Source organism: Lipotes vexillifer, unplaced genomic scaffold, assembly GCF_000442215.2.
Source record: "Lipotes vexillifer unplaced genomic scaffold, Lipotes_vexillifer_v1.1 scaffold116, whole genome shotgun sequence".
Lineage (NCBI taxonomy): Eukaryota > Metazoa > Chordata > Mammalia > Artiodactyla > Lipotidae > Lipotes > Lipotes vexillifer.
The window spans coordinates 945,333-972,477 of record NW_006786698.1 but is presented as its reverse complement, the minus strand read 5'-3'; the positions used below and the strand labels follow the sequence as shown (position 1 = coordinate 972,477).

General features: G+C 40.5%; 1 protein-coding gene across 1 annotated transcript; it reads right to left on the bottom strand.

The window, feature by feature from the left end:
• Positions 1–3,901: 3,901 nt before the first annotated feature.
• WNT16 (Wnt family member 16) lies at positions 3,902–14,069 on the bottom strand. Its single transcript, XM_007459335.1, has 4 exons — positions 13,941–14,069; positions 13,506–13,750; positions 11,367–11,653; positions 3,902–4,395 (listed from the first exon to the last, which is right to left on the bottom strand). The coding sequence occupies exons 1-4, from the start codon at positions 14,033–14,035 to the stop codon at positions 3,931–3,933; spliced, it is 1,092 nt and encodes a 363-aa protein (XP_007459397.1). The 5' UTR covers positions 14,036–14,069; the 3' UTR covers positions 3,902–3,930.
• Between the last annotated feature and the right edge of the window lie 13,076 nt (positions 14,070–27,145).

Genomic DNA, 27,145 nt, shown 5'->3' with positions numbered 1-27,145 from the left:
TACCAGCAGCTCACCAAATTGCCTATAAATAAATATTTTGATGAAAAGCTTTTCTGGTTCCACATCTTAAGTAAAACCAAACACATCAGTACTGACAGTAGTTCAGAAAATTAAAGTGTTTCTAAAATATTTACTGTGAATATCATGTGGTTACAAAGCTGCAAAATAGGGTCATAACATCTAACTTACATAGTTCAATTCCATTGTATTCTTAATATAACTATCATAGTTTCTTAAAAAACAAACAAAAAACCACCACCAACAAAACCAACTATCATCCAGATCATGAATAAGGAAATAATGCCATTATTTGTAGTCAAACAAATTAGTGTTTTTGTGTTGTGTAAAGTATTATTATCAGGGAAATGCTTTAATTAACCAACTTCCTTATCCAGAGATTACAGATAATGCTGTTTGATACGTTTTTCTTGATCACGTTTCAAGATAATCATCATTGCCTCTAACCATTGCCTCTATTAAGCAGTTCCCAGTTTACAAAATGTTGAACTCCTAAATTGAAAATTAATACACTAGAGTGTAACTCCCCTCCCCTTTTATCATCATAAAGGGCATTTAAACAAATCAGGGCGCTTTTACCCACAGTGATTGTCTGGTAGTGAGCCTGATCCATGTGATACCAGCAAGCTGTTTCCTAAACACATCACTAGAACTGGGGACTGTCCAGCATAGAGGACCCTTTATGGTAACATAACCTCCTGGGTTTTCTCTGTGGACTCATTCCTATTCTCAAACTATGTGGGTTTAGTTGGAATGAACCCCACTGCCATTTCCCAGCATGGGTCTTGATTGCTTTAAAATGATCAGTGTATTTATCATCCAACCCCAATCCCCAATGGCCATTGTGATTGGCTCAGGGATAGGCACATTAACCAATCAGAGCCAATGATGACTTTTGCTGGGCATTCTGAGAAATAAGTTTGCCCTCTCTCTTGTGTGAGCAACCAAAAAAAAAAAAAAAAGAACCTCTCCCTTTCCTTAGAATGAGTAGTAGTAGGAGAATGTTAGATCTGGAAGGAAGTGTGGCAGCCATGTTGATGAGAAAAGCCGAGAGCCCAGAGCTGCTGAGACTAAGGTATTGGGAGGGTTGACACAGAACCCTGTGGAGCCTACAGTCGAAGACAACTTCACAAAAGCCAGCTTCTTTAGGCTGGAGATGGAGAGACCTGAGCCCTGGGAGCATGGTGTGTGTGAGCTTTTGGATCAAACTTCACCTGAATCGGTCACAACTCTAGACTTTTCAGCCACTGAGTCAGTACATTTCCTTTGATGTTTGTCAGTCTGGGTTGATTTTTTTTGTTACCTGCACCATAAGGAGCCCTAAACCATGAAGGCACAATAGCCTAAACTGGATAGAAGCATTTGGGCCCCAGAACGTGTATTTCCAGGAGCACCATGCTGCTACCTATCCTACGACGGGGACTGGGAAGGAAATGGGCCAAAGCTAGGCAGTCAACCAGTAAAACAGGTGAGACATTCACGGATGGCTTCCATGGTGATGCCAAGGAGACAGAAAAGAAACCAAAGACACAGCTTGGGAGTTGGGAGTTCTTGCTCAGGCATGCGGGGGTTACGGGGTGGTGCTAATGGCTGAATAGTAGTCATGTATTTGTGAATTAAAGTCTCCCTGGTTCTCACAATCGGTTGGTAAGTTAATTACGAAAAGTTTTCTAGTTGATAGGAAAAAAAAATGGTCATTAACGGAAACTGCAGTCTTCATGTTTTAAGAAAGAGTGCTTATTTTCAATGCAGATAAAATAGATTTACCTGGCAAAAAAAGGCATAAGAATAAGTGTCTAGGGCTTCCCTGGTGGCGCAGTGGTTGAGAGTCCGCCTGCCGATGCCGGGGACACGGGTTCGTGCCCCGGTCCGGGAAGATCCCACATGCCGCGGAGCGGCTGGGCCCGTGAGCCATGGGCGCTGAGCCTGCGCGTCTGGAGCCTATGCTCCGCAGCGGGAGGGGCCACAACAGTGAGAGGCCCACGTACCGCAAAAAACAAACAACAAAAAAAAGAATAAGTGTCTATTTTTCAGGTTATTCTCATCAGTGGATGCTAAAGAATGGGAAACCACTCTTAAATAAGCACTGTATTTGTTCATTTGTCATTTTGGAGTCTCTCATTCAGTAAATAGTAATTTTGTTAAATTTTAAGGGTCACAGTTAAATGTTTAGCCTTGATTTTAATATTAGATCAGAGTCATTTTTCATGGTTTGCTCTTTTTCACAAATTATTGCTTTGCCTTTTAAATAAAATTGAAAGGAAATAGAATGAGACCAGGGTGGGCAGGGAAACATTTCTTTAGCTTATTTTGAGAAAAAGAATATTCTTTCTTTGTCCATTCTGAACGTAGAAAATCTATTTTTTCCATATGTTACTGAAATATTTAACAATTCATAAAAAACATAGCATTTACATTAAAATACCACCTTAAATACAGCCCTGTAATTTTCACCAGGAACCTTGTAAAATATCATGAATATACATGCATGAATACTAAAACAAGAAAGACCACTCAAAATTCACATGGAAGTGCAGCATTTCACACAACATAATAAATATCCAGGATATCAAATCCACAAATTGATCATTATTCTGATTTAGATTCTTTTTTCCAGTTAAGACTTTTACTGTGTAATTTATTATAATAACCTTACAAGTTAAACATAACTAATTGAGAACAGAATTCAACTAATCTGACTGCTGAAATAGCACAATTGTCAATACATTGCCGCATATTTTAATTTACAACATATAAAGCTGCCATTTTGGCAGGAAATACACATCCATGTAACTAACTGTTCATTGAACTTCTTTTTCAATGTATGAAAAAATGTCAAAGTTAATAGTATGAAAGGAAACAGAAGCTACTATTATTTCTGAGATAATTTTATTGCCTTAGCTCTTGGGCTTTGGCAAAAAATATCTTAAGTTTCAATATATATCATATAACTTAAAAACAGTATTTACAAAATATAAAAAAATTTAACAAAATACTGTACAAAATACTGTCTTTACACATTTAAAGGGTGCTTTTCCTTACAATGTACGAGAGCCCTTTATATTTCTACCTCTGATTTTCCCACATGCTTTCAGGATCCCTTCCTCCAGTATTTCAGAGCTGAGTTTTTAATAGTGGAAGCTGGTCTATAATGAAAGTGTGAAGCCAAAGATAAAGGTTGCTATATACCTCACTGATACTCTTCTAGATCAATTCTCCTGGTTAAAAGTCACTTAAACTCCAAATCATACATTTTGCTTTTTACATTTTGCTTCTTACATCTTGCTTCTTTTGTTTTGTCATGAAATATCGCTAACAAACATGTTTTAGGGGTGTTATATCACTTACGAAGATTCTTTATTCTGAAATGAATGAAAGTGTTAAGTAGGCACCCACCACTTCTGTTAACCTGCCCCAACACCTTCTGTTTCTATGCACCAACACTTAGTATGATTTCTTCATAAAAAATACTCAGAGAATGAGATTCATGTTTACTGCTCCTTGCTGCTCTAATAGATGTCTTTTTTAAATGACTAATATTCACCCACCACTATTGAGTTCCATAACCGAGTTCCATAGTCAAGGATCTTATCCTGAGTATGGACCAGGTCTCTCGGCATGAAGGCTCTTTCCTGTTCTTTCTTGCTTACGAGACAGTTTATCTTCCTTGCCCTCAATATCTGTTCCCTAAACCACCAACATATGAACTCAAACTTTTTCAGTTTTAGAATCCCAAGAAATCTACATGCCTAGTGTGTGACACTGACATCGATCAGGTAAAGGGACTTCTGAGAGAGCCTCCAGGATCTGGGAATTCTGAGGAGGCAGGTGTCAGGCTCCCCAGCCCAGCACAGTGGGAGCCACTCCCGTTGTACGTCTGTCACTGGGGACTCTTGCCCAAGGCTGGAGTGGTTACTTGCAAGTGTGGACATCAGTCATGCTTTCACACCTCCTGCAGCGGACGTAGCAGCACCAGATAAACTTGCACTCGCATCGCTCCACGTGCCTGACCACGTGGGTGTTGTAGCCCCTGCCGCAGCAGAGGAGGTTGCAGCCGTCTGCTCCCTCTGACGTGCGGTTGCACTCTCTGCCTTGGGTCCCTGGGATCCCGAGTTTCTTATCCCCTACGCAGTAATTGGGAGACTTATTAATGTAGAGCAGATCATCCTTGTGGATCGGTATTTTCCTTTGATCTTTCTCTCTCCTGTGCAGTTTCCTCTTTATTTTGTCTGAGATTTGGACACTGTTTTCATATTTATCCTTCAACAGACGGCCAATCTTTTCAAAAGAAGACATGGTTTTCCAGCATGTTTTCACAGCACAGGAGCCGGAAACTCCGTGACACCGGCAGTCTAATGACATCAACTTGGCGACAGCCTGAAACCAACAGGAATTGAGTGAAACATCGTTCATGAAGTGTTTTACTCAACAACAGAAGCACTACCAGCCTAATCACTTAACTTTCTAGATCTGTTTACTCCTGTATAAAAACGATGGTTAGGGCTTCCCTGGTGGCGCAGTGGTTGAGGGTCCGCCTGCCGATGCAGGGGACACGGGTTCGTGCCCCGGTTCGGGAGGATCCCACGTGCCGCGGAGCGGCTGGGCCCGTGAGCCATGGCCGCTGGGCCTGCGCGTCCGGAGCCTGTGCTCCGCAACGGGAGAGGCCACAACAGTGAGAGGCCCGCGTACCGCAATAATAAAAAAATAAAAATAAGAAAAAACGATGGTTATATACTTCAATTAAAATTAAATAAAATAATAATAGTTTTAAAAATACTCCAATTAAATAATAGAAATAAAATAATAATAATTTTTAAAAATAAGGATGATTTTGCACGTAAAGGATCTTTTAGATGCTTAGAATTCAAATGTCTTGTCCTCTTCACCCTACAGAACAAACCTTTCTGAGTCTAATTTAAAGCTGCAGACCAGGCTAATAATGCTAACAGAGATTAGCTGAGATAACAAAGGGAAGCTACTTTTATTTCTAATCTCTCATTTAATTTTGGGTGTGAGAGGATGTTCATTAGCGCTTCTATGTTCCTGATACCGTTCATTTTAGCACCTTGCTACTCAGAGTGTGGTTCATGGACCAATAGCGCCAGCATCACTTGTGAGAAATACAGACTCTCAGGCCCCTCACCAAACCTGCGGAATCAAAATCTGCATTTTAATAAGTTCCTCGGGTGACTTGTATGCACACAGAAACAGCTGTGGAACTTTACAAATAACCCCTGAGATTCTTATTTAATTTGTCAAGGTGGGGTCCAGGCAATGACCTCTACAAAGCTGCTCAGATGATTCCAAGAGCATCCAAGGATGAGAGCTACTGAACTGACAGTTCTCAGGCTTGATCACTGCAAAAGTCAGTTATATTCACAGGGGTTTGGGAGGATATGCTATCCCCTGGTCACAGAACACATGAGAAATCCTGACTAATCAACTTAAGTTGGTCAAAAGAAGGGGTTGGAGAGTGCAGTGGCTCCCAGCCAATTCCTCCCCTCTTCTGGAAAATTAATTCAAAACATATGTCCTATTCTTGATGTATCAGTAGCACCCTCCTAACATAGAAAAGGTATAATATTTATATGATTTTTCAATTCCAAGCGCTGAGTTATTCTGCTCAGATGGAGGAATTCAATGAGATGACATACATGGGTTAGAGTCCATTGCCTGACACACATTAAGGTCAAAATAAATGCCCCCTGTCCCTGAAGAAGAAGGTACCGTGAGAGTTGAGATAAAATTTCAAATGGGGCTAACCGTGCAAAAACAATACAGACATTTCTAAAATAAAAGTTTATAGTTCTAATTTCTTACATACCGGCTAGTCAGCATAACTTCCTTCAATCCCCAGAGGATGGCAGAGCAGATTAATAAATCGTCAGGACTAACTGGAGAGTTGACATTCTGTCAACAGGCTGGGTAAAATAAAAAATTGGTCTAGCCATTCGATAACTTGGAAATTATGTGTGTAATCTCGCCAAATAAAGGAAAAACCCCACCGCTTAAATTCCACTTACAGTTCTTATCAAAACTATAAAATGACAGGGGTTTCTACTTTGTTATTTTGTACCACAGTTGACATTGACATGTTTGTGGAATGTTACATTTCCTAACAAATTAACTAAAGTTTCTGAACTATCTAATGAGACAGAGTATTTCAAACAATTTGTTATATTTGCAGCCTTGAATGAGAGCATATGGTATTGATTTGTGTAATATTCAATACTTTTTATTAGTGTTTAATATAATAAACTGAACATTTAAACACTGTCTTTTATAGGATACGACATATATGCTTGTTTTGAACTCATGAAACTAAGAAACGAGTAGATACGTCTATTTCTTATTATCTCAGGTAAAATTTACCTTTCAATTGAAAACAATTTGGCACAAAAGCTTATTTGGTTAAATTTATGGCATTTGATATTCACAAAGCCTTCAATTTTTAAAAAGTCTCCAGGCAAATAAATGTTCAAATTAATGCGATCTGCCTACTTTTGTTCAGACTTTAAGTGCCCAAAGGATATGAGAAAAAGAGAGCTCAATCAATGCCAGGTAACAGCAAAACAAATTGTCCAAAGAAAGCCAAAAATCTAAGAAAGTAAATTTATGTGTTTGAACCTGATCAATGCTCGTTACAGTCATCACTTAGTGATTTAGAGCTGCCTCTCGCTGATTCTTGACTGAGGAGCCGACTTTTTCTTTTATTAACCAGTTCAGACATCACCTATGGTGTTGCCAATTTGCAAAGCATGGAGGACAGAATAGATGCTCACCAAATACTCATTGAATGGTTAGTCTAGCTCACTTGAACAGTTTTAACTCATCCTCTGTTGGTAATCTGAATCAAGAGGAAGTAATAAAGACCACTTTCTTCAACAAAAGAGTCACTGCCAGGAAGTCAGTGATATTGGGAGACCCTGACCTGGCTGGGTTTTCCTCCAATTCCTCAGCCCACAACAGTGTTAGGACACAAGAGTGACACACTACTGCCCAGGTGTGAAGGATACGAGGGAAGACTGATCTTGAATCCAGTGATACCACCTGCTGAATTTGTAGCTGAATTTCGGGGAGAGCTTCCTGCCATAGAAAACTAGAAACTTTTAAATATGTGGAGTTAACTAAACTTTCTAGAGATATTTTTAAGGAATTTAATTCTATTATCTTTCAATTCCATTACCTTTTTGTCTTTAATGATAAGTATAAGAAAAGAAATAGTATTTTTATTATATATGTGAATACTATTCATATTGATATTCTAGGACAGAAAGACAAAGAACTCGACATGCAATTTAAATGATTATACCCTTGTAAGACTCCAAGGAAGAAACTTGGACAAATAGGGATAAAATAAAGCGATGCAACCACCACTAGGAGAATGTGATGAAATGCAGAGTTCAAGGGCAGATAACATGTACACACACACACACACACACACACACACAGAATTTTACTCTCAGAGTTAAATTTTCATAAATTATTTTACTTGATTTAGTTTTATAGGAAGAAATGCCTTGCATATAGTAGGTAGTTCATGAACATGTACTTGCTTATTATTCCAATTTGACAGAAAAATAAATAGCCTGGTTGAGACACTTGTCTTCCATAAAGATAGATGGTAATATATGATATAAAGTCTTTATATGCAGCAGGATAATTTTGGTAGAACAGAGAAAAATGAAAGTGGAAAGTACAAATATATTTAAGAAAATTGCATGAACACTCCAAAAATATATATTCTGGAGCTTTTCAGCTAGGATTCTTAACTGATGTCAAATATCCATTCTGAGATGCAGTGATAGCATAGTGATTTTCTAACAGGAGAAGTAAGAGAATAGCAAGCGAATGAGTTGTGTGTGGTTATGAGAAAATTCCTTTATTTCGCTGAGTTGTTAAGGTTTATAACGATATTAACAGAGGAATGTTTTGTTAACTATTGCAAACAGATGTGCACATTTTGGTGGAATATTTTTAAACTATGGGAGAGCAATTGGGAGCATAGCATTTAATCTACTGGGCTCCCTATGTTAAGTTTTGGTTTGATAAATTTCTGATGAAGTGAAATAAGAAAGATGTATCATTAACACTTAATGTAAAACTAGAAACTGTTTGAGAAGTGGTCTAAGGAGTTAGTTTTGACTCAGAGGTAACAGCCAGAGGTGATTGTTTTTCGGTAGGTTGCTTTATCCAAGCTTTACAGAAATGACTAAAAAAAAAAACAACACAACTGTTATGGAACATTTTTGTCAACTATCAGATGATCTGTTTAAGTTTTTATGAAAACGGTGACATAAATTGGATGGCTAATTGTAGTATTCCTATTTCCCTGACCCATTTTGTCCCTTTCAGTCCAAAAATATATATGAACCTGCTGAAAAGCAAAACACTTGTGTGTTGTTCAAGTACTTGTAAATATTCTTGAAACAGGTTAATGAAATTTGGGCGTGGGGCCCATGCCACTTTTTTGAGTTACTCATCATAAAACAAATTATGGGGTAGGGAAACTTAAAAGTTTATGAGGTGGACATGGGAAGAATGGAAATATTTTAAGCACACCAAAAGAAATACCCATAAATATTCCAAGTCACATTATTTTCAGAAGTTCTGCCCCTGGAAGACATCACATCGTTCTGTTAGACAATCACCATTCGGCAGCATTATTCTTGGAGTCATAACTTTAGGAATGGTGTCAGAAACCAAGTGGGAATTAGAGTATTTAAGGTCAGCGGTTAGAAAATCATCTATTCTGCTCACAGCACTACTAAGCACCAGTACCCTCATTTCTCTGACCGCTTTCCTATGTTTTGAGTTTGGGATTTTGAGATGAGGAAAATCAACTCAATTGAATGCAGACCTTGAACCTTACTCAGAAGGATATACCTATTAGATTAAACTCCTAATTGCCAATATTGAAAATGTAGTTTTTTGTTCTTCCACGTTAGGTAATATCTTGGAAACCTGGTTGATTTTTGTTGTTGTTCCGGTGCTGGTGGTGGTGTTGGCTTTTTTTGTGTTTTTTTTTTTTTGACCACCAATGGAAAGACAAATATTAAAATGTTTTGAATTGTAATAGTTCATGAGAAAAGACCAACAAAAACATCAGTGTAGTACCCTCAAAATATCCAGGTAATATTTTGTAATATTTTAAGATTCCATCTAGACCAATGTGGAAAAAAAAAAAAAGATTCAGTAGAGAAAACTGAAATTTACACAAAATGTGTATATACCTAAAGGCTGAATTTTTTTTGGCATAATTAGAATAATAGGGAAAACCTCAGTAAAGTGAGGACATTGTTTTATTGCCAACAAACAGTGGATTAAAATTGATGCTGAATAGTTGTATGTTTTTTTCAAAAAAATCAGAATATAAATAGATCAAAGTTAATAGCTACAGAGGCAAATATTGCTACCTAATTTGAAAAAAAGCCACATAAGACAGAATGAAACTAAATAGCTGTCTAATATTGCTAATAAAAATACATTTTAGAATACTTTAGGACTTTTTATAAGTCTGGAGATAACTTTATTCAAAAGAATGAATTATAACATGAGTTTGAAGTTTTGTTTTCTGATTAAATTTTTTTAGTCTCTATCAAATTATTTAAAGAATGACTAAAGAAGATTTAAGGTCTAAGGTGATACTAAATATTCATTCAATTGTTTTCTTGTTTTTAAAATGTATTAATTTGACTTGATGTTTTTCTCTAGTTTAGAGTTTTAAAGAACAAATGTTAATTACCTTTAACCTCTTTTATATTAATATGTTAGAAATAAAAAAAATCCTTTATTGGATATTATTTAAATTGAAGCAAAAACTCATTCATTTAATTATTTTTTAATGTAAAACTTTATCAAGAAGAGACATGTGCATAACTATGGTGTTAGCGGGAGTTACTTTAGTGAGATAAATTAACTTAAAATTTCAAAACAAAAAAATGAAAAGCTTATACAGCTATTTACTGACTTTCCTATTTTCGAATCTTCCGTTTTGGATCAATATTCAAATAGAACTGAATAGTCAAATTTGAATTTGAAGTGTTATGATGATATATTTATTGAGTTTTCGGTTTTTGTATTTTAAACCAAAGTGGTTAAGTAAAGAAAACTGGCTGAAACTTGCAACTATTCCAAGAGAGTTCCATTTATTCACTTTCCAAAAATGTAAAACAAATGCAGCATATACTTTAAATATTCCTAAGAGATACCGCAACTCATTTTAATTTATTGCAGGAGAATGTGGCAGATTGCAATGACTACTTTGGGACCTTTACAGGTTATTGAATATTTACGATAATATAGGATATGTGGTGATATTCCCATCCTGAAAAGATTATTACAAAATAGAAAATCTATATACCTAAGAGAGGTTTTGACTGTTTTTGGAAAGTCACTATGAATTACCAAGTAATTCAACTATGTTGTAGAACTCAAAGTTTATTGTGTCAGTATTCATTAAGGGAAATACATAAAAGTTATATTAAGCTACAAATTTACGCCCTTTTAAGAAAACTTAGCATTAAAATATTCATAAAAGAGGTTAATTAGATGTGATTCTTCAAATTTCCCTCTCCCTAGATCTTTAATATATCTATATTTTTAAATATCAAAATATTTAATATATCTATAGTTGCTTTAATTTATCTGTATTTATCAGTTTTTACAGTGAATCTACATTGCTTTATAATAACATAACTATTTCCCTTAAATAAATTTTGGTTTATGAAAAATATTACTTGAGTTGTGTATTCTCTAATGTATTCAAGAATGTTTTGCTAGAGAAAGTAAGGACAGAACTGATAACTTCTTTAGATGTCATTGCCTACTAAAATATAGATTTAAAAATATAATGAAAATTCAAATTTGAAAAAATGAAATTTGATTCAGTCCCGTTAGAAAGGCAGATACTGTAAGTCTTATTCTGGCTCTGCAACTAACCATCTAAGAGGGTGGAATAAAATGGCTCAACAGGCACTTGTACTTCTGTTATTTTATAATTGGTGTTTTAGGTATACGAACTATACAATCACAAATATATTGTATAATAAGATTCAACTCACATCAGATGGAAACTTAAACTAAATCAATATGGTCAGTACAGGCTCATGAAAGAATATATATATTTATATATACTTGCTGTTATACATATATAATAAACATACACATATAATTTTACATACACACACACACACACACACACACACACACACACACACACACACACATATATTCTTAGACTGCAAGCGTTTGGTTTTTAAAGCATTTGGTCAGATTGATCCAGAAGTGTAATCCTAGCGTTATTTACCTAAAGGCACTGGATTTCTATTCCATTTTCTAATACATACCTGCCTTCCAGCTTCATTGTTATGTAGGTTCATTGCTAACAGTATTTTGCTTTCTTTTCCCGTGGTGTTTCTGATGGGGAAATCTAGGAACTTTCTGCTGACCCACATGCCATACTGGACATCATCAGAGCAGCCCCCCCAGTGCCAGCCTTCACTTGCTGAGCCGCCGTTCTGCAAGGTGGTGTCACAGGAACACTCGGTCATGTTGCCTGCACTGCATGACCTGGTCACAGAATGCACCAGGCCTGCAGCCATCACAGCATAAATAAATGCTGTTTCCTTGGTGCCTAGAATAAAACATAAGTTGCTAAATGAATGAGTCATACTGTTCTCTGTTTATGTTCCTAACAAAGTCTTCTACTTATCTTCTTATCAGGGAAGCAACTTTTCAGTGGATGCTGTAATGAGTACATATTTAAGAAAGGACAATTTCGTATTGTTCTCAGCTTTTAAAAAAGCAACATTAATTTTCAGTATGATTTTCCTATATTGTATATCATAAATTGTCCTCATACCTTAATATCATCTGTTTATTTTTAAAATTTGAAATGTATGTCAGCATCCAGCTCAACACTTAACAGACAACACTTAACAGACACTTAACAGACAATAAAAATTCTATAAATACACGTTGAATTTAAAATCCCTCGTATGGATATGTAAATAGTGATACAATGCCCAAAGTGATACAATGCCCGCTTACCCTTCTCATTAAATTTAAAATGTGTTATCAGAAAACACAAGCTGAAAAATTTGGTGTGAATTTTGTTGTATAAAAAATACATGTCAGAATGCAAATTAAAATTAAGCAAAGACCAAAGCAATTAGGAGATAAATGTTGCAGTTTCATTTCACATCAAAGACTGATTTTTTAAGGATATCCTGAAAAACAATATTAATATGAAAGTTAAATATTATATAAATATTCTTATATACAGTATTACATCGTCTTACAGTATTAAAGGCAGTTAAAGAAAATTGAAATGTCATCAGCAAAAAAAAAAAAAAAAGAATTGTTATGGAAAACAATTGAATATTGAATATGGATATCACACACCTGCAATAGGTTTTGAGCTAAAATCTTTGAAACTTAAAGTCCCATTAAAACAGTAATAAAATGGACTAGAAGGGACTCAGCAGGCGACTCCCCCCACCCCACCCCCGCCTTTGGAGATGTTTAGATTGGAGTAGAAACGTTATCACGTCGTTGTCCAATAAACCCTTTCAACAGCTGATGCCTCTACATTTCAGCAACTGTGAAGAACACATCCTCTTCTTTTTTTTCTGCAGGGAGTCAGGGCTCTTTCGGAAGGGTGTGCCGGCCAAAGCGCAGCGGGGCAAAAGCGATGCTTTGGCGGCGGTGAGTGTAGGGACCCGGCGGGGAAGGGTCAAAGGTGGAGGGGGAACCGAAATGAGTGTGAAAAACAACTAAGAATCTTTCAGCGCCCAGGGCCTGAAATCCTTTGAATCTGCTGATACCTCTGTACCTTTATCCTTACCAAGTCACTGCTAGGCCGGTGGAAGTGGAACTTTGTGTTACTGCAGCTTCCCGCGCCGCAGCTGTGCGCAGAGGAGGGAAAAGATAGAAGGAAAGGAATAGAGGGGAGAACTAAAGGAGTGCTCGAGCTAGCCTCACGTGGGGCTGCCCGGGACAGTCCCTTTAAAATCGCCATTATTCCGTCTTCCCGGTGCTGTAAGGAGCCAACCAGCTTGGGGCTTCGCTGCAATTAGCCAGGGCTCGGTGCGCAGCGGAGCTGCTTTTAAATCAAAGCAGATGCGGCAGCGGCATTCCCTGCAGCCGACATCATGTTTCTCCAGCTGGTCACCCACGTAGGGGGGCGCTACGGGGTCCGAGGGGTCGGCGGGGTGGAGTGTCAACTTTTCCCCAACTCCGGCCGGGCGCCGCGGGAAGGAGGAAAAGCTACAGCTCCACGCGCCCCGCTCGGGACCTGGGGTGTCACCCCGTCCAGGACCGCACCTGCACCCGGGTCTGGCTTCAGTCGCCCCCCCAGTTCCATTGCACTAAAGGACCTCTCTGGGGATTTAGGGAGCGACGGGACCACGCAAGCACTCTTTATTTACAAGAATTGGAGGACCTGCCCTCCGTCCCGCGCCAGCTGCGAGCGTCCCGGGACTCACCGCTGCTCAGCTCGTAGCCAAAGAGAGGGCTGGTGTCCGGCGGGGCGGCGGCGGCGGCCGCCAGGCAGTTCCATCTCTCGTATCTGAACTGGCTCCTGCACTCCTGAATGCCCAGACGGGCGCCCTCGCAGATGCTCGGCAGCAGGTACGGTTTCCTCTTGCACAGCTCCTTCTGGCGGCTGTTCAGCGGCAAGCTGGCGCAGCCCAGCTTCTCCGGAACCCCAAAGGAGGCGATGCCCAACCACCTGTAAGACAAGGCCACCCCCAGCGTCAGCCGCTGCCCTGCTTTCCTCCCCAATCCCAGATGTTTACCCGAAATTTACGTCGCCCGCCCTAGGGCCCCGCCTCTCCCCTCCAGCCTCAGCTCAAAGTTCCCTGAGGCTGGGCATCCCTTTTGCCACAAACCCCGTGCGCCCCTGCTGCCCCCATACTCACATCCAGTTTCCTTGGGCTCCGCAGGGGAACAGCGTGAGCAGGGCTGCCCACAGCGCGCACAGGCGGGACAGTCCCAGGAGCGCTGCTCTGTCCATGGCCCCCGCATGGAGTCCCCCAGGCCCAGCCACTCCCCTTCGACCCTCCCCAGCCGGAGGCCCACCAGGACAGAGGTCAGTTCCCCAGCACCAAGTTGTCCCTCGCCTCCGTTCTCCCTGCAGACAACGTAAAAAGAAGGCCAGCCGTGGTAGGGGCTCCCAGCAGCCTTCTCCTCGCGAGCTGGGAGCAGCGTGAGGAAGTTGGGAAAGTAGCTTGGGGCACTCCTCCCGAGACGAGCTGAAGACGTGCCGGAGATGCGGGAGCGTCCCTCGCATTCCAAGGTGAGAAACTTCTGTTGATGTAGCTCTGTCTCCATCGCCCCCCCCTGGCCGCGCCCGGAGCCTGATTGGCCCAGCAGCGGCCCCTCATCTCATCATCCCGGGTCCTCAGGCTCCCATTGGCTGAGAGCAGGCTCCGCGGGGGGCGCTCGGGTCCGCTGTTCCCCGACAGCCGGTCCAGATCCTGTGTTCCTGACCTTTCCTCCGGTCACAGTTTCCTGAGAGCGGGTCTCTGCGGGAGGGGTATTGATTCAACCCGAAGACTGATAGGGGAGCTTCTGTCTTAACAACCCTGGCTGAAGGTGTGGGTTGAATGGGCGATGTTTGAGTTCCACCCACCCCAGTCTCATCTGGATTAATTACCCTCTGGGTGGAGTGGATGGAAAAATCTCACTGCCCCCGTTTCTTTCCTCTCCTTCACCTCACAAGAGAATAATCTTTTTGAGTCAGAGTTGGTACCAAAAAATTGACCTTTCAACACCCTGCTTGAGGTCTCAACGTTTCAGGAGACTTTAGAGAATGAGTGAAATACTTGTCAAGCTTGAGACCGATCATCGTCCGTCCGTGAAGGCATTTACTTTTATCGAAAGGGAAGATTCCAGCCTAGCATCGAATCTACCATATTGAAATTGTGCTAGGTGATTTCGTTTTACCATTTTGCTTATTTTCCGTAGTCTTTGAGGGCACTGTCAGAAGATGGAGGGCACAGAGAGAATGTGAGGGAGAGCTGTCTGGAGAGCTCTAGAAAGGTGAGGGCTGTGTTCTTTCCCTTCTCTCCAATGCACACTATGTCTCTCTTGGAGACTTTGGACAGGGCTACACATTGAAGACAAATTTTAAAAGCTTACTTATGAAACACCTACTGTGTGTCCACTACTGTGAGAATTTATGAAGATCCCTTCCCTTAAAGGCACAACCTTTCTGGTCTTGTCTCCAGCCATGGAGACAAGTCTGAAACAAAATAATTTGAGATTATCAGTAAAGGAAAGTATAGAATCCAGCAAGTTACTCTTTGGAGCCAAAGAGTTCGGAAGCAGGAGAATGTTCTGGTGCCTGGAAGTTTAGAGAGTTTAGTTAACCAGTGTTTTCCAGGTTAGAAGATCTCTGGGGAGAACTCTGAATTCAGGCGGCACATGCTTAGCTGCGGTATCAGAAAACGCTGTCCCACCTAGTTGGTGACAGGAAATGTTTATGAGAGGCATCACCTGCTCCTCAGAGGACTTCTGAAATGTTAGTAAACTCTCAGCGTATACCACCTTAGTGGGTTCCAAAATCTAGACTTAACTCAAATTAAAGATTTACTTTATTAGCTTTATCCTCAAATAAATGATTTTATTTGCTGCATGTCTCCTATATCAGCCCAGAGCAATAAAAGCTCACTGAAATTCCCATCCTGTCCCATTCATTCTTTTATCCAACAAATATTTATTGAGTGAACGCTATGTACCAGGTCCTAAAGCCACATTGTAATTTTTAGAGAGTCAAGTTGATGATAGGGTGTAGTTACTGATCCAGAAATATTTTGGCTAATGGCTAGTGGCCTCTCTGAAAATCAGAGGCTTCATCCAAGCTCACTTTATTCTGTGAGCCTCTCCATGAGGGATAGTGGAGAATTCCCGGCTGAACTCCTGCCATGGGGCCCAGTACACGAGATCCTGGTTTTGAGCACAATTTACTGAACAGATTAACAATGTGGTGAGGAACATCCCGAGCAGATATCTAAGTGGCCCAAATGGTGAAACTGGAGAAGAGGCTTCCTCTGCAGGGGTTTTGGGGAAGAGCTGGGGGAGTGGAGAACAATTCCCTGCTGAACTCCTGCCATGGGGCCCAGTACACGAGATCCTGGTTTTGAGCACAATTTACTGAACAGATTAACAATGTGGTGAGGAACATCCCGAGCAGATATCTAAGTGGCCCAAATGGTGAAACTGGAGAAGAGGCTTCCTCTGCAGGGGTTTTGGGGAAGAGCTGGGGGAGTGGAGAACACGAATACTTTAGGCTGATTTTTCGAGCCAACGATGGTAGATGTTTTAAGGAAGTTGCTGGACTTTTTTCCTTTAAGAAGATATACTGAGCCTCTGTTACGGGTTAAAAAGTGGGGATAGCACTGATGGTAGTGGAGTTTATGGCCCAGTTGGCAAGACAGACAAGGGGACGGGCAATCACAGCCAGAGCAATGAATGCACCGGGAACACACACTGTAGGATTACTTAATCTGGTTTGGGAGTGGGGTCACTTGTTAGTCCAGGGATCAAACACTGTCCAGGCATCCAGATAAACCTTTAGAGGGGCACTCACAGTATTCTGTTCTTAGAGTCTAAGACCACTGGGTCAACTAGTTTCAAATCTAAGGCACAGTTTCAGGGCCTGAGTGGTCCTGAATCTTTTCTGTGTGGTCCCATTTTGTATCTTCTGTTCCACTTTTCCTTGTGGATTGTAATTAAAATGAATTATTTTCTTTGCAGAAATATCTTAAGGTGGTCGAATTTTAAAATGTATTATAATCCTGTCAGGTCACATGAAACTTTATTTAGAAGATAAAAGAAGTTACAGATATCTTCTTTATCCTGGAATATGAAGGTGAGGGGCTCCTTCAGAATCTAATTTATATCTCTTATTAATTTGAAGTGGTTCATCTCTACTACCATTAGTGGGGGTTACGCTCTCTATTTAAAGCTGAAGAATAAAGTAAACGATGGGTCAAATCCAAACATATACGCAACTACACATTTCAAATTGTTTATTTCTTTAGCAGCAAGAAGGAATCTCATTTCCTATTTATTATTTTTGATTTTGTAGTTCAGAGAGAGAACAAAATATTAACTGTCTGATAGAACGTAACCTGGTGCTTACTGTCTTATGCAAGCTTTCTAAAAAATGTTGTAAAGATCATACCACTAATTGTTCAAAATGGGAGCTGAACTTGTATCATCTCATGATCTGAGCCCAGCTACCTAAAATTTGATTAATGCTGTTAAGCAAAGCACAGTGTAACTCCAAGTTTGCACAGATTACTGAGCATCTGTAGCTTCTTGATCTGGCGAGAAGGGTACATGAATTTGTTTCCCTAACAACGGTAAGGTGTTTTGAGCTACATTCTGGAAAAGGAGATTTAGGAGGGAGAGCCAGAGGAAATATTCATTTCACTCAAAGAAGCTCTTCAGAGGGACTGCATCTCTGACCATGGTCCTCTCTGACCAACTGGGCCAGCTGAACCAAGATAAGTAGCTGGCCAGCAATAAATCCCACCTCCCATCAGGGACAATGGTAGATTATTAGCTGTAGAACCCAGGGGAGGCTGTGCCTTCTGGTAGTTTTCTCTCAGTCCCTGGGAAACTCAGCAAAAAGTCTGCTTGCACAGATATGCCTTGGACTCTGCCTCTGGCAGTCCATCAGAGGACGAGACTTCTAAGGGCCCTGTTGTAAGAATTTCTGCTGCAGATCACAGAGACTTATGTACTGGAAACTGATACCAGAAGCACCCCAGCTGGTCTTAACTCTCATGATGGAACAGAAGACCAGAGGTGACTTTTTACATAACTGGGTCCTCATCCATTCTATTTTAAATTCCACCTGGATGCTACCAGTGTGGGACAGAGCACAGGCTTGTGACCACTGGCTCTCAGGAGGGGGCAGAGAATGGCATTCTGGATGTCCTGTTGTCCTTTGGTGGCCTGAAAAGCCCGACTTGGAGCAGCAGAGGAGACACCAGTGACAGAACTAGGAGAAGGGACAGGAGTTGGAGAAGATGCTGTCTTGCTTTGTAAATTTTCACAACTATGAAAGTAAAAAAAAAATTTTTTTTTGTTTACTTGTCCTAGAAATTAAGATTGAAGAATACTCAATAAGTGTTAATAGAAAGTGACTTATCTCTAGAGGTATTTGCACTGATTACGCAATCTTTTCGGAATGAGGGAATATAAGTAAAATCCTTGACAAACAAGAGTGGTCACTATTTGTCAAAACTGAAATACATGGAGAATGTTGAATCTCTCCATACCCCTTTGCAAAACATTTTTTCTGAATTCTGTATAACAAAACAACTGAATTAATGAATTATTATTGAGTTTAAAAAATTATCAAGAAAACTTCAAAAATCTGGACTTTCATATTTTTAGGAGTACTATTTATGGAGAGATCACTGGGATGTCTATAATGGAAAAAACCAAATTTTCTCTTTTTTTTTCCTTTTGACTAAAATCAAGCAATCTCAAACTTTAAGGGAGAAAACTTGGAGGGAAGTCATTTAGAAAGAATCAACGGTGTCTATCTTATTCTAACTGTTGGTCTGCATAATTACATTTAATTGTTGTGATGTAATTCTGCTGTCAACAAAATGCCAGTCAAAAATCAGTAAATGCTGAAACTGCCTTTGTATTCGAGGCGGTTGTCCATACGTTTGACCATTGGCTACTGTCCTCATCATGGGTGGGCAGCATGTTGAAGTGAGGTTTGTTAAGTCTGGTCAAGCGACAGTTACCATTTGGTGTTTACTCCGTCTTCACACCAGATGAATCACACTTAAATTTAACTTTAATTTTTTCACTTTCGCCACTGAAACCTTTAATGATTTCTTATTTACCCCTCCCTATGTTGTAAACCCTTTGGTTTGACTTCTAAAAATCCTTCATTCAGGATTTCTCCATAGCTGTCATTTTTTTATTAAATTCACTCTATTTCCTTATGGTCATTCTCCCTAGGCAGCCCAATGTCTTTCTTCCCTTTTCCACAAGTAGGGCTTGCATGTTACTATTTCGGTTTCTTGAGAAACCCTGCCTCCATACCTAGAATTTTTTCTTTCTTTTTTACTTACCCAAGCCTGCCTACCCATTCTTTAGGTCACCATTCTTCAGGGAGTCTTACACAGTTAATCACATTAACACCCCTCTCTGCCTAATTTCTACTTCATCTGAGGTACCTATCAGGAAATGTATCGCTTAATTTACTTTTGCTTTCTGGTGGTTTAACATGCCTTCACTGTAAGTCACCAATTACATTATAAACCTCTTCAAATCAAAGAATATGAGGAGTTCTTTGGCACGCCTCCCCCCCCCCCGCAATGCCTACAACAAGGCTGAGTGAGTAGTAGCTGTTCAATATTGGTTGTGTGGTTGTCGTTCTAACAGACAAGGCATCTCTCATAACACTGGAATGAATGAAGCATAAAGTCGAGAGCTGTCAGCATTGACATCATCTACTAATTTGCCACTTTTCAACTGGAAATTCGCCATGACCTTGTACCTAGTATGTTGCATAGTACGGGCCACATGGTCTGCACAATTTCCAAGGGGACCATCAGATGGCTGGGTCTAGAGTATTCGCAGCTTCGGTTTTTGCTAGTGTTCAAATCAGTAAATACACTGATACTCTTAACTCTTTCTGACAAATCTGTAGCCATGTCACGTGCTCTTTCCAGGTACGTCTGTTGAACTCTGCTAATAACTCAAAGTCTTACTTGAAGTTGCCTCCAGAGAGTGCTTTTATTTGAGTCAGCAAGTGCTCAGAGCCCAGGAGATTTACGAGGGTTCAGAGACATAAACATGAACGGCGTGGAAGGTGTGAGGTGTGTTCCAACTGTAGCCCCCTCACCTTCTGTTAGCGATTACAGGAAGGGAGGCATCAATACAGAAACAGCTGACTTGAGGGCTCTCAAGTTCGCAATCTGATGAAGTCTTCTGGTGCCAGACCAACGTTGGGGGGTTGTCACGTAGCTTAGTGAAACGGCTTCCAAAATGGGCTGAAAACCACAATATTGATATACTGAGCCACGTGCCAGAACAAAGCCTGAGTCCAGCCGACTGGGTAAGAGATTTCAGTTGTTACTTCAGCACCAGCGTATTGTCTGCAATCCCCAGGGCACACTCACGAAACCAGCACCGGACAGATACAGTGGAGCCACTTTTTCATGCTGTTTTGGGGAGAGAGCTAATATTTGCCTTATAGGCTAACTGCGTTAAGGCAGGCTTCGGCTGAAAGGAGTTTTCCTTCAGGGACTGACTTGGCCTTCAGCATATCTTAATCTTATAGTGATTGTTGGCAGCCCAGGGCGGGGTTCAGTGCTGGAATCTTCCCCTTGATACTCCCCTCCCCTCCCTGTCCCAGGGGTTCTGATGAATAAAGCAGGCAGACGGAGAACTGAACCAGTTTGGGCAAAGTATCAGGTTTATTAAGTGTAAGGCTTCCTAGTGGAGCTAGATTATGCAAAGTGAAGTTTTCTATTCCTTCTCCCTGAATTGAAGACAGCGAGGCTGATCCAATAGATCCACCCAGTCTCACACTGAAAAACTGGACCTGAGAAAGGAGGCTGGCAGGAGACCACAGGAAGTGGAGAGGACAGCTCACTCTACCCGAGGATGTCCAGGCCTATGAAGAGGGCAGGTGGGGCCATCTTGCTTTGGAGGTACCCACTGGTGACAGGGACCCATTGACTGGCCACTCTTTCTCTGCAGGGGAGGAGTAACCAATGAGGTGGGAAATAGGGTACAGATTTCCTCACCATAGAAGAAAGAAATGAGAGTACAGAAATGTTGAAGGATGTCCTTACTTCCTTGGGCAGACAGAGCAAGGTATCAGTCTGCTACCTACTGTAAAATGGAGCATGGCAAGCCCTCAAGATAGATGGGCAGGCAGATGAAGAACCTCTTAAGGAAGCTATTGGCAGGGTAACTATGACGCAAAGGCTGTGGACTGTATTCTGAGAAAAGACAAGCTATGCAGTGATAATTAGTATCAGCGCAGGGAGTGGTGAGTAGAGGGCACATCAATACCCGTTGCAGCACTAGCCGCCTGTGCCCTTGGAAGCTCTGGTAAGATACAGATTAACCCAGAGGAGCAGAGGGAAGATTTCAGCAAAAATCATGGCGTCCCTGAATAACGTCATCCTCCTCTACTTTTTTAACCTCAGAACACATTATTCGGTTTATTTTTCTGCTTGTGGTTTCCTTTGGTAACAGTGAAATTAATTCATGGTCCCTCACACATTGTCATCTCAGGCAAGTGGCCCAGAAGCATGTTGGGTGGTCTAGAGTGATCGATATAAGGATAGAAAGGCGGATGAGAAGTCACAAAATAGGTAATCAACAGGAGGCTTAACATCAGTAGGCTAAATGTGAGAAATATGTTGTAATATTGATGTATATAGATGTTCATTAAAACGCTGAAGAAATATTTTGATTCATTTCATATGCACAATTATTTGTTGATAAGTTGTATAAATGTTCAGACCAGACAAAACATGTTAGAGCTCCTTGTGATTGCATACAAAGAAATATGCTATATGTTTTCAGGATAATTTAAAGCATTTGATAACACTTTTGATGGAGGGTTATTTTTGTCAATCGCTTGCTTTAAGGTGTGTCTTCACTTGGCCCTCAAAAACGAACAAAAGAAAGGAGTTGAAAGTCATAAATGTATTTCACAGCTGGAGAAAACAGAAGAACCTCTCAGAAAGAGTAAACTCAGGCAGCATTGTCTATCTTTCTGACTTAGTTTTATTCAGTAGCCTCTTGGAATCTTTCTGTGTCTCTTTTCCTTATATTTAAACTATACCTACCGTTCAGTAATCTAATCAAAGGGGCACACCAGTGAATCAATGGAACTTTGCAAAACAACTTAAATAAAACGATCCTTCTACTAAAATTCTCACAATATCACAGGTATTGAAAAATCATCTGTATGACATAATTAAACAATTAGCTAAGTCTTGTAATGAAAAACAGCAGTTTCCTACTCGCCACTCCCTGTACACCCTCCCCAGAAGTACTAACTTCCGTCTCTCTTAGCTGAATTCTTTTGGTATTTTGCTCTAACCTGTTAAACATCATACTTATACTGTTACTTTTATTTTTTTATAAATTTATTTATTTATTTATTTTTGGCTGCATTGGGTCTTCCTTGCTGCCCGTGGGCTTTCTCTAGCTGCAGTGAGCGGGGGCTGCTCTTCGTTACGGTGCGCGGGCTTCTCGTTGCGGTGGCTTCTCTTGTTGCGGATCACGGGCTCTAGGCTTGCGGGCTCAGTAGTTGTGGCTCACGGGCTCAGTAGTTGTGGCTCGCAGGCTCTAGAGCGCAGGCTCAGTAGTTGTGGCGCACGGGCTTAGTTGCTCCATGGCATGTGGGATCTTCCTGGACCAGGGGTCGAACCTGTGTCCCCCGCGTTGGCAGGTGGATTCTTAACCTCTGCGCCACCAGGGAAGCCCTATACTGTTACTTCTTAATTTTGAAAATATTAGGCTTTATCTGTGACTTTCCACTCTGGAATTTGAGGATTTGCTCTGCTTCACTCCTCCCCCCAGCATGTATTTTTGTAGCCTTTATATTCTCAATATATTTATCTCAAAATTGTGGTTAGGTCATCAGTCAGTTTTTATATTATAAGACACATAATGTTTTTCATGCTAAGCTATGTAGTGTACTATGATTATTTTCCTTTCCTTACTTGCTTTTTACCCCTGTTTTCCTGGTTTCCTTTTTTTTTTTTTGGCTACGTCTCACGGAACATGGGATCTTAGTTCCCTGATCAAGGATTGAACCCACACCCCCTACAGTGGAAGCGTGGAGTCTCAACCACTGGACAGCTGGGGAAGTCCCCTGTTTTCCTGGTTTCTTTGTGCTTATCACAAATCCAACCCCAAACCTCCCAATTTTCTAAATCTCCTGAGGTGAATCAGAAGCTTCATCAGTTTTATCTTTTTGACACAGTCTCCCATGTCCCCACACCTGTCCCAGTCTGGGATGGTTGCCTCCACATCTGGTGGCCAGTGTCATCTGTGATCTGCTTCACCATCATCCCACAGATCACATTTTTCTTGTGTCTTTGTAGAAACCTCATTTTCTGAATCTTATATATTTCCCATTTTTGGTTTAGGCCCCTGTTCTAGGGGGAGCACATACTCCTGTAGCTTCCCGAGAAAGAGTGGGTGTGAGATAAACTTTATGAGAACTTGTCTGTCTTAAAATAGTTTTATCCTATTCTAGTAGCTTGACTAGTGGTGAATTCTAGGTTAGGGATAATTTTCTTTCAGAATTTTGAAGACATTTCTCCATTGTTTTCTAGCTTCCATTGTTATCATCAAAACATCGGAATATACTCTAATTCCAGATCCTTTGTATATGAATTTATTTTTTCCCTTTGATATCTTTTGAAATCTCTTTCTCTGTGATATTTGGAAATTTCATGATGGTGTGGCTAAATGTGGGTGTATTTTTACCTACTCTGGACTCTCAGTAGGCCATCTCAATGTGAAAATCATGTTTTTGTAGAAAAATATTTTAAAATTATTTCATTGATGATTTTCTCTCCTCTATTTTCTTTCTGCTTTCTAGAACTTTTATTTTGTGAATGTTGGATTAACTGTCTGGTTCTGTAAGTTTTGTAAGTACTCTGTTCTAATTTTCATATCTTTTTTTCCTCTAATATCTGTGAGATTTTTCTCAGTTGTATCATTTTTGGTTTCTATTGAGTTTCTCAGTTCTGCTGGTATACATGTGGATATGTGGATATGTGCTTGTGTGCGTGTGTGTGTGTGTCTGATTTCCAAGAGATCTTCTTTATGTTCTCTGCACATTCCACTTTGATTTTAAGGGTGTGATATCTTCTCGTCATTTTGAATATATGTATTAGTTTCCTATCACTGCTGTAAAAATTCTCACAATTTTAGTGACTTAAAATAACACACATTGATCATGTTACAGTTCAGGAGGTCAAAAGTCTACAGTGGGTCAGCAGGGTTGGGTTCCTTCTGAAGACTCTAGGGGAAAATCTGGTTCTTTGTCATTTCTAGCTTCTAGAAGCCGCCTGCATTCCTTGGTTCATGGCTGTTTCCTCACATCACTCTGACCTCTGCCTCTACTGTCGTACCCCTCTCACTGACTGTGACCCTCCCACCTCCCTCTTACAAAGACTTTGGTGATTACATTGGGGTCATGTGGATAATCCAGGAATATCTTTCCCTTTCAAGATCCTTACCTTAATTATTCCTTCAAAATCTCTTTTTCCAGATAAGGTAACCCATTAATAGATTCCAGGACTTAGAACATTGTAGTGGGTTGAGTGGCAGCTCTCCCCAAAAGATATGCCCACTGCCTAATACGCAGAACCTGTGAATGTGATCTTATTTGGATTTTTCTGAATTATATTTCTTTGCAGATATAATTAAGTTCAGAATCTTAAATGATATCATCATGGGTAATCCGGGTGGGCCCCAAACAATGACAAGAGTCCTTATGAGAGACGGCAAAGGAGAAGACAGATAAAGAGAAAAAGGAGGAGGCTGTGTGAAGACTGAGGAGCAATGTCCCAGGGAATGTTTGGATCCACCAGAAGCTGGAAGAGGCAAGGAAGTATTCTCCCCTAGAGCCTGCAGTGGGACTGTAGCCCTACTGACATCTTTTTTTCAGATTTCTGGGCTTCAAAACTGTGAGAGAATAAAGTTCTCCTGTTTTTAATCCACTCTGTTTGTGGTATTTTGTTATAACAGCTCTGAAAAAACAATACAGATGTGGACGTATTTGGGGGGCCATTCTTCTGTCTAACACAGTATATTAATGATTTTTTTTTGCAATTTTCTTCCCCCTGCTTCTTCCACATTGCTCTGTTCTGTTTGCTTTGTCTCTATCTGTCATTTTAGAAGCTTGCCTCAGATATCTGGGAATCCTTGTTTTTGTTCATGATTATGAGTGGAGCATTTAAAGCCAATTAGCTCTGAGCATATGGGTAGGACTTGTTGATTTTGGATTTTATTTTAGGGTAATTTCAATGGGTCATTTTATTAGCGAATCTTTAATATCAGTATATTTATGTCTTGTATCTTAGAATAGTCAGGTTCCCCAAAGAAGAGGATTCCTGTCTCCTGTTTTGATGATATTGGCTAATGTTCTTCAGTCTAGCACAGGAGAGGACTTGAGAGGTCTAAGCATTCACTGTCTAAATATTGTGGAGGTTTGTTCATCTGTTTGTTTTAGTATGATCAGGCTTGTACAGAAAATCTAATGAAACCTCACTGAAATATCTTGATAGCTTAAAGGGTTAAGTTTCTACACTGGGAACACTTGAATCAAAATAAAGGACAACTTTTTTTTTTTTAATTTATTTTTGGCTGCATTGGGTCTTTGTTGCTGAGCGCGGGCTTTCTCTAGTTGTGGTGAGTGGGGGCTACTCTTCGTTGTGGTGTGCAGGCTTCTCATTGAGGTGGCTTCTCTTGTTGCCAAGCACGGGCTCTAGGCACATGGGCTTCAGTAGTTGTGGCACACGGGCTTAGTTGCTCCACAGCATGTGAGATCTTCCCGGGTCAGGGATCAAACCCGTGTTCCTTGTGTTGGCGGGCGGATTCTTAACCGCTGTGCCACCAGGGAAGCCCAAGGACAACTTTTATTACAGGGAAATGTAAGAAATACAATTAGCAAGTGGGCTACCATGGTTAGGTTTATTCCAAAAATAAGAAAATTCTCATGATTCTGAAGACTAAGCTAAGAAAAAGGTAAGTCCTTTTCAAAAGGCAGTTTCAAACTAATCAGATTAGTTAGTATAAAATAAGACATTTTCCTTTTGTGACTACAATTAACCTCTCTCTGATTAAGGGCATCTTTGTATTTTGTCAGCAATGCAGTTACCTAATAGCTGTAAACCCAAACACACATCTGGATAACTGAAAATTTTAGCTTTCAGCTGGAGACTCTGACCCATTGTTGTCTTTTGTGACATAGCCTCTAAGTTCCACTTGCTGAATTTGTGGTTAAATTTTAGGCCATTTTGGCTGACTGATGAGCATGACAACAAATGACATCTGCTACCATTTCTTAAGGTTTCTAAACCCCCTCTTTCTTTCTCCCCTTAATTCCTCTTGCTCACATTCCTTCCCTTCCCTTATTCTCCTCGTGTTCTCTTGCTTCTTTTTTTTAGTTTTCTTTCCTCCTTGTAACCTGATGGTCAAAACTGGCTTGCCTTCCCAACTGGTGTGCTGCTGAAAAAAAAAAAAAAAAGCTGACATTTCTGGAACTATAAGAATTTGTGGTTTAAGCATTTGAATCCTGTTCCTCCAAGAAACCTTTTGCCAGTGGTTTTCTTTCAGTACGACATAAAAGTAAACACTTGCAAAGTGGAGCACACTCTGTTTAGGTTAGAAGTTATGCTTTTCATTTTCATGGAAGAGACAGAAGGTTAGAAATTTTTGTAGTTTACCCTCAGGCCACTAAACTACCTTACCTTTCTGGACACTGGAGACAATGGGCATATTTAGTCAAATTTTAAAAATACTTCAAAGTCCTTTAAAACATGGAATTTCACCACTGTGTTCTTTAATCTGCCTCATTTGCCAGTGACCATTCACGTCTTACAAGCTTGTGGAATATATCTTCTCATATACATGATCTGGAGGAGTTTGTTTGGAAGCTCTAGAGGGAGAGGACCATTGTCATTATACACTTGACTAAGTAACTCATTTTCTCTCTGAAAAATGCACCTGCATGGAATCATGAGAATAGATGAAACACTTGGGACACAGCCCACCAGACCCGACAAATTGATCCTGGAAATCCTTGAGATAGTTGGCATCATAGACCAATTGCACTGATATTCAAATCCTCGAAGCAATAAAGGATGAACATAAACTTTTTATTTCCATCAACAATTAAGCTGGTGAGTGATTGTCTCCCCTTTAACAATGCTTTACGTCTTTGACAACTTTTAGATGCGTTGGGCTCCTGCTTAAAAGTGCAATGCCGGAGCTTCCCTGGTGGCGCAGTGGTTGAGAGTCCGCCTGCCGATGCAGGCGACACAGTTTTGTACCCTGGTCCGTGAAGATCCCACATGCCGCGGAGCGGCTGGGCCCGTGAGCC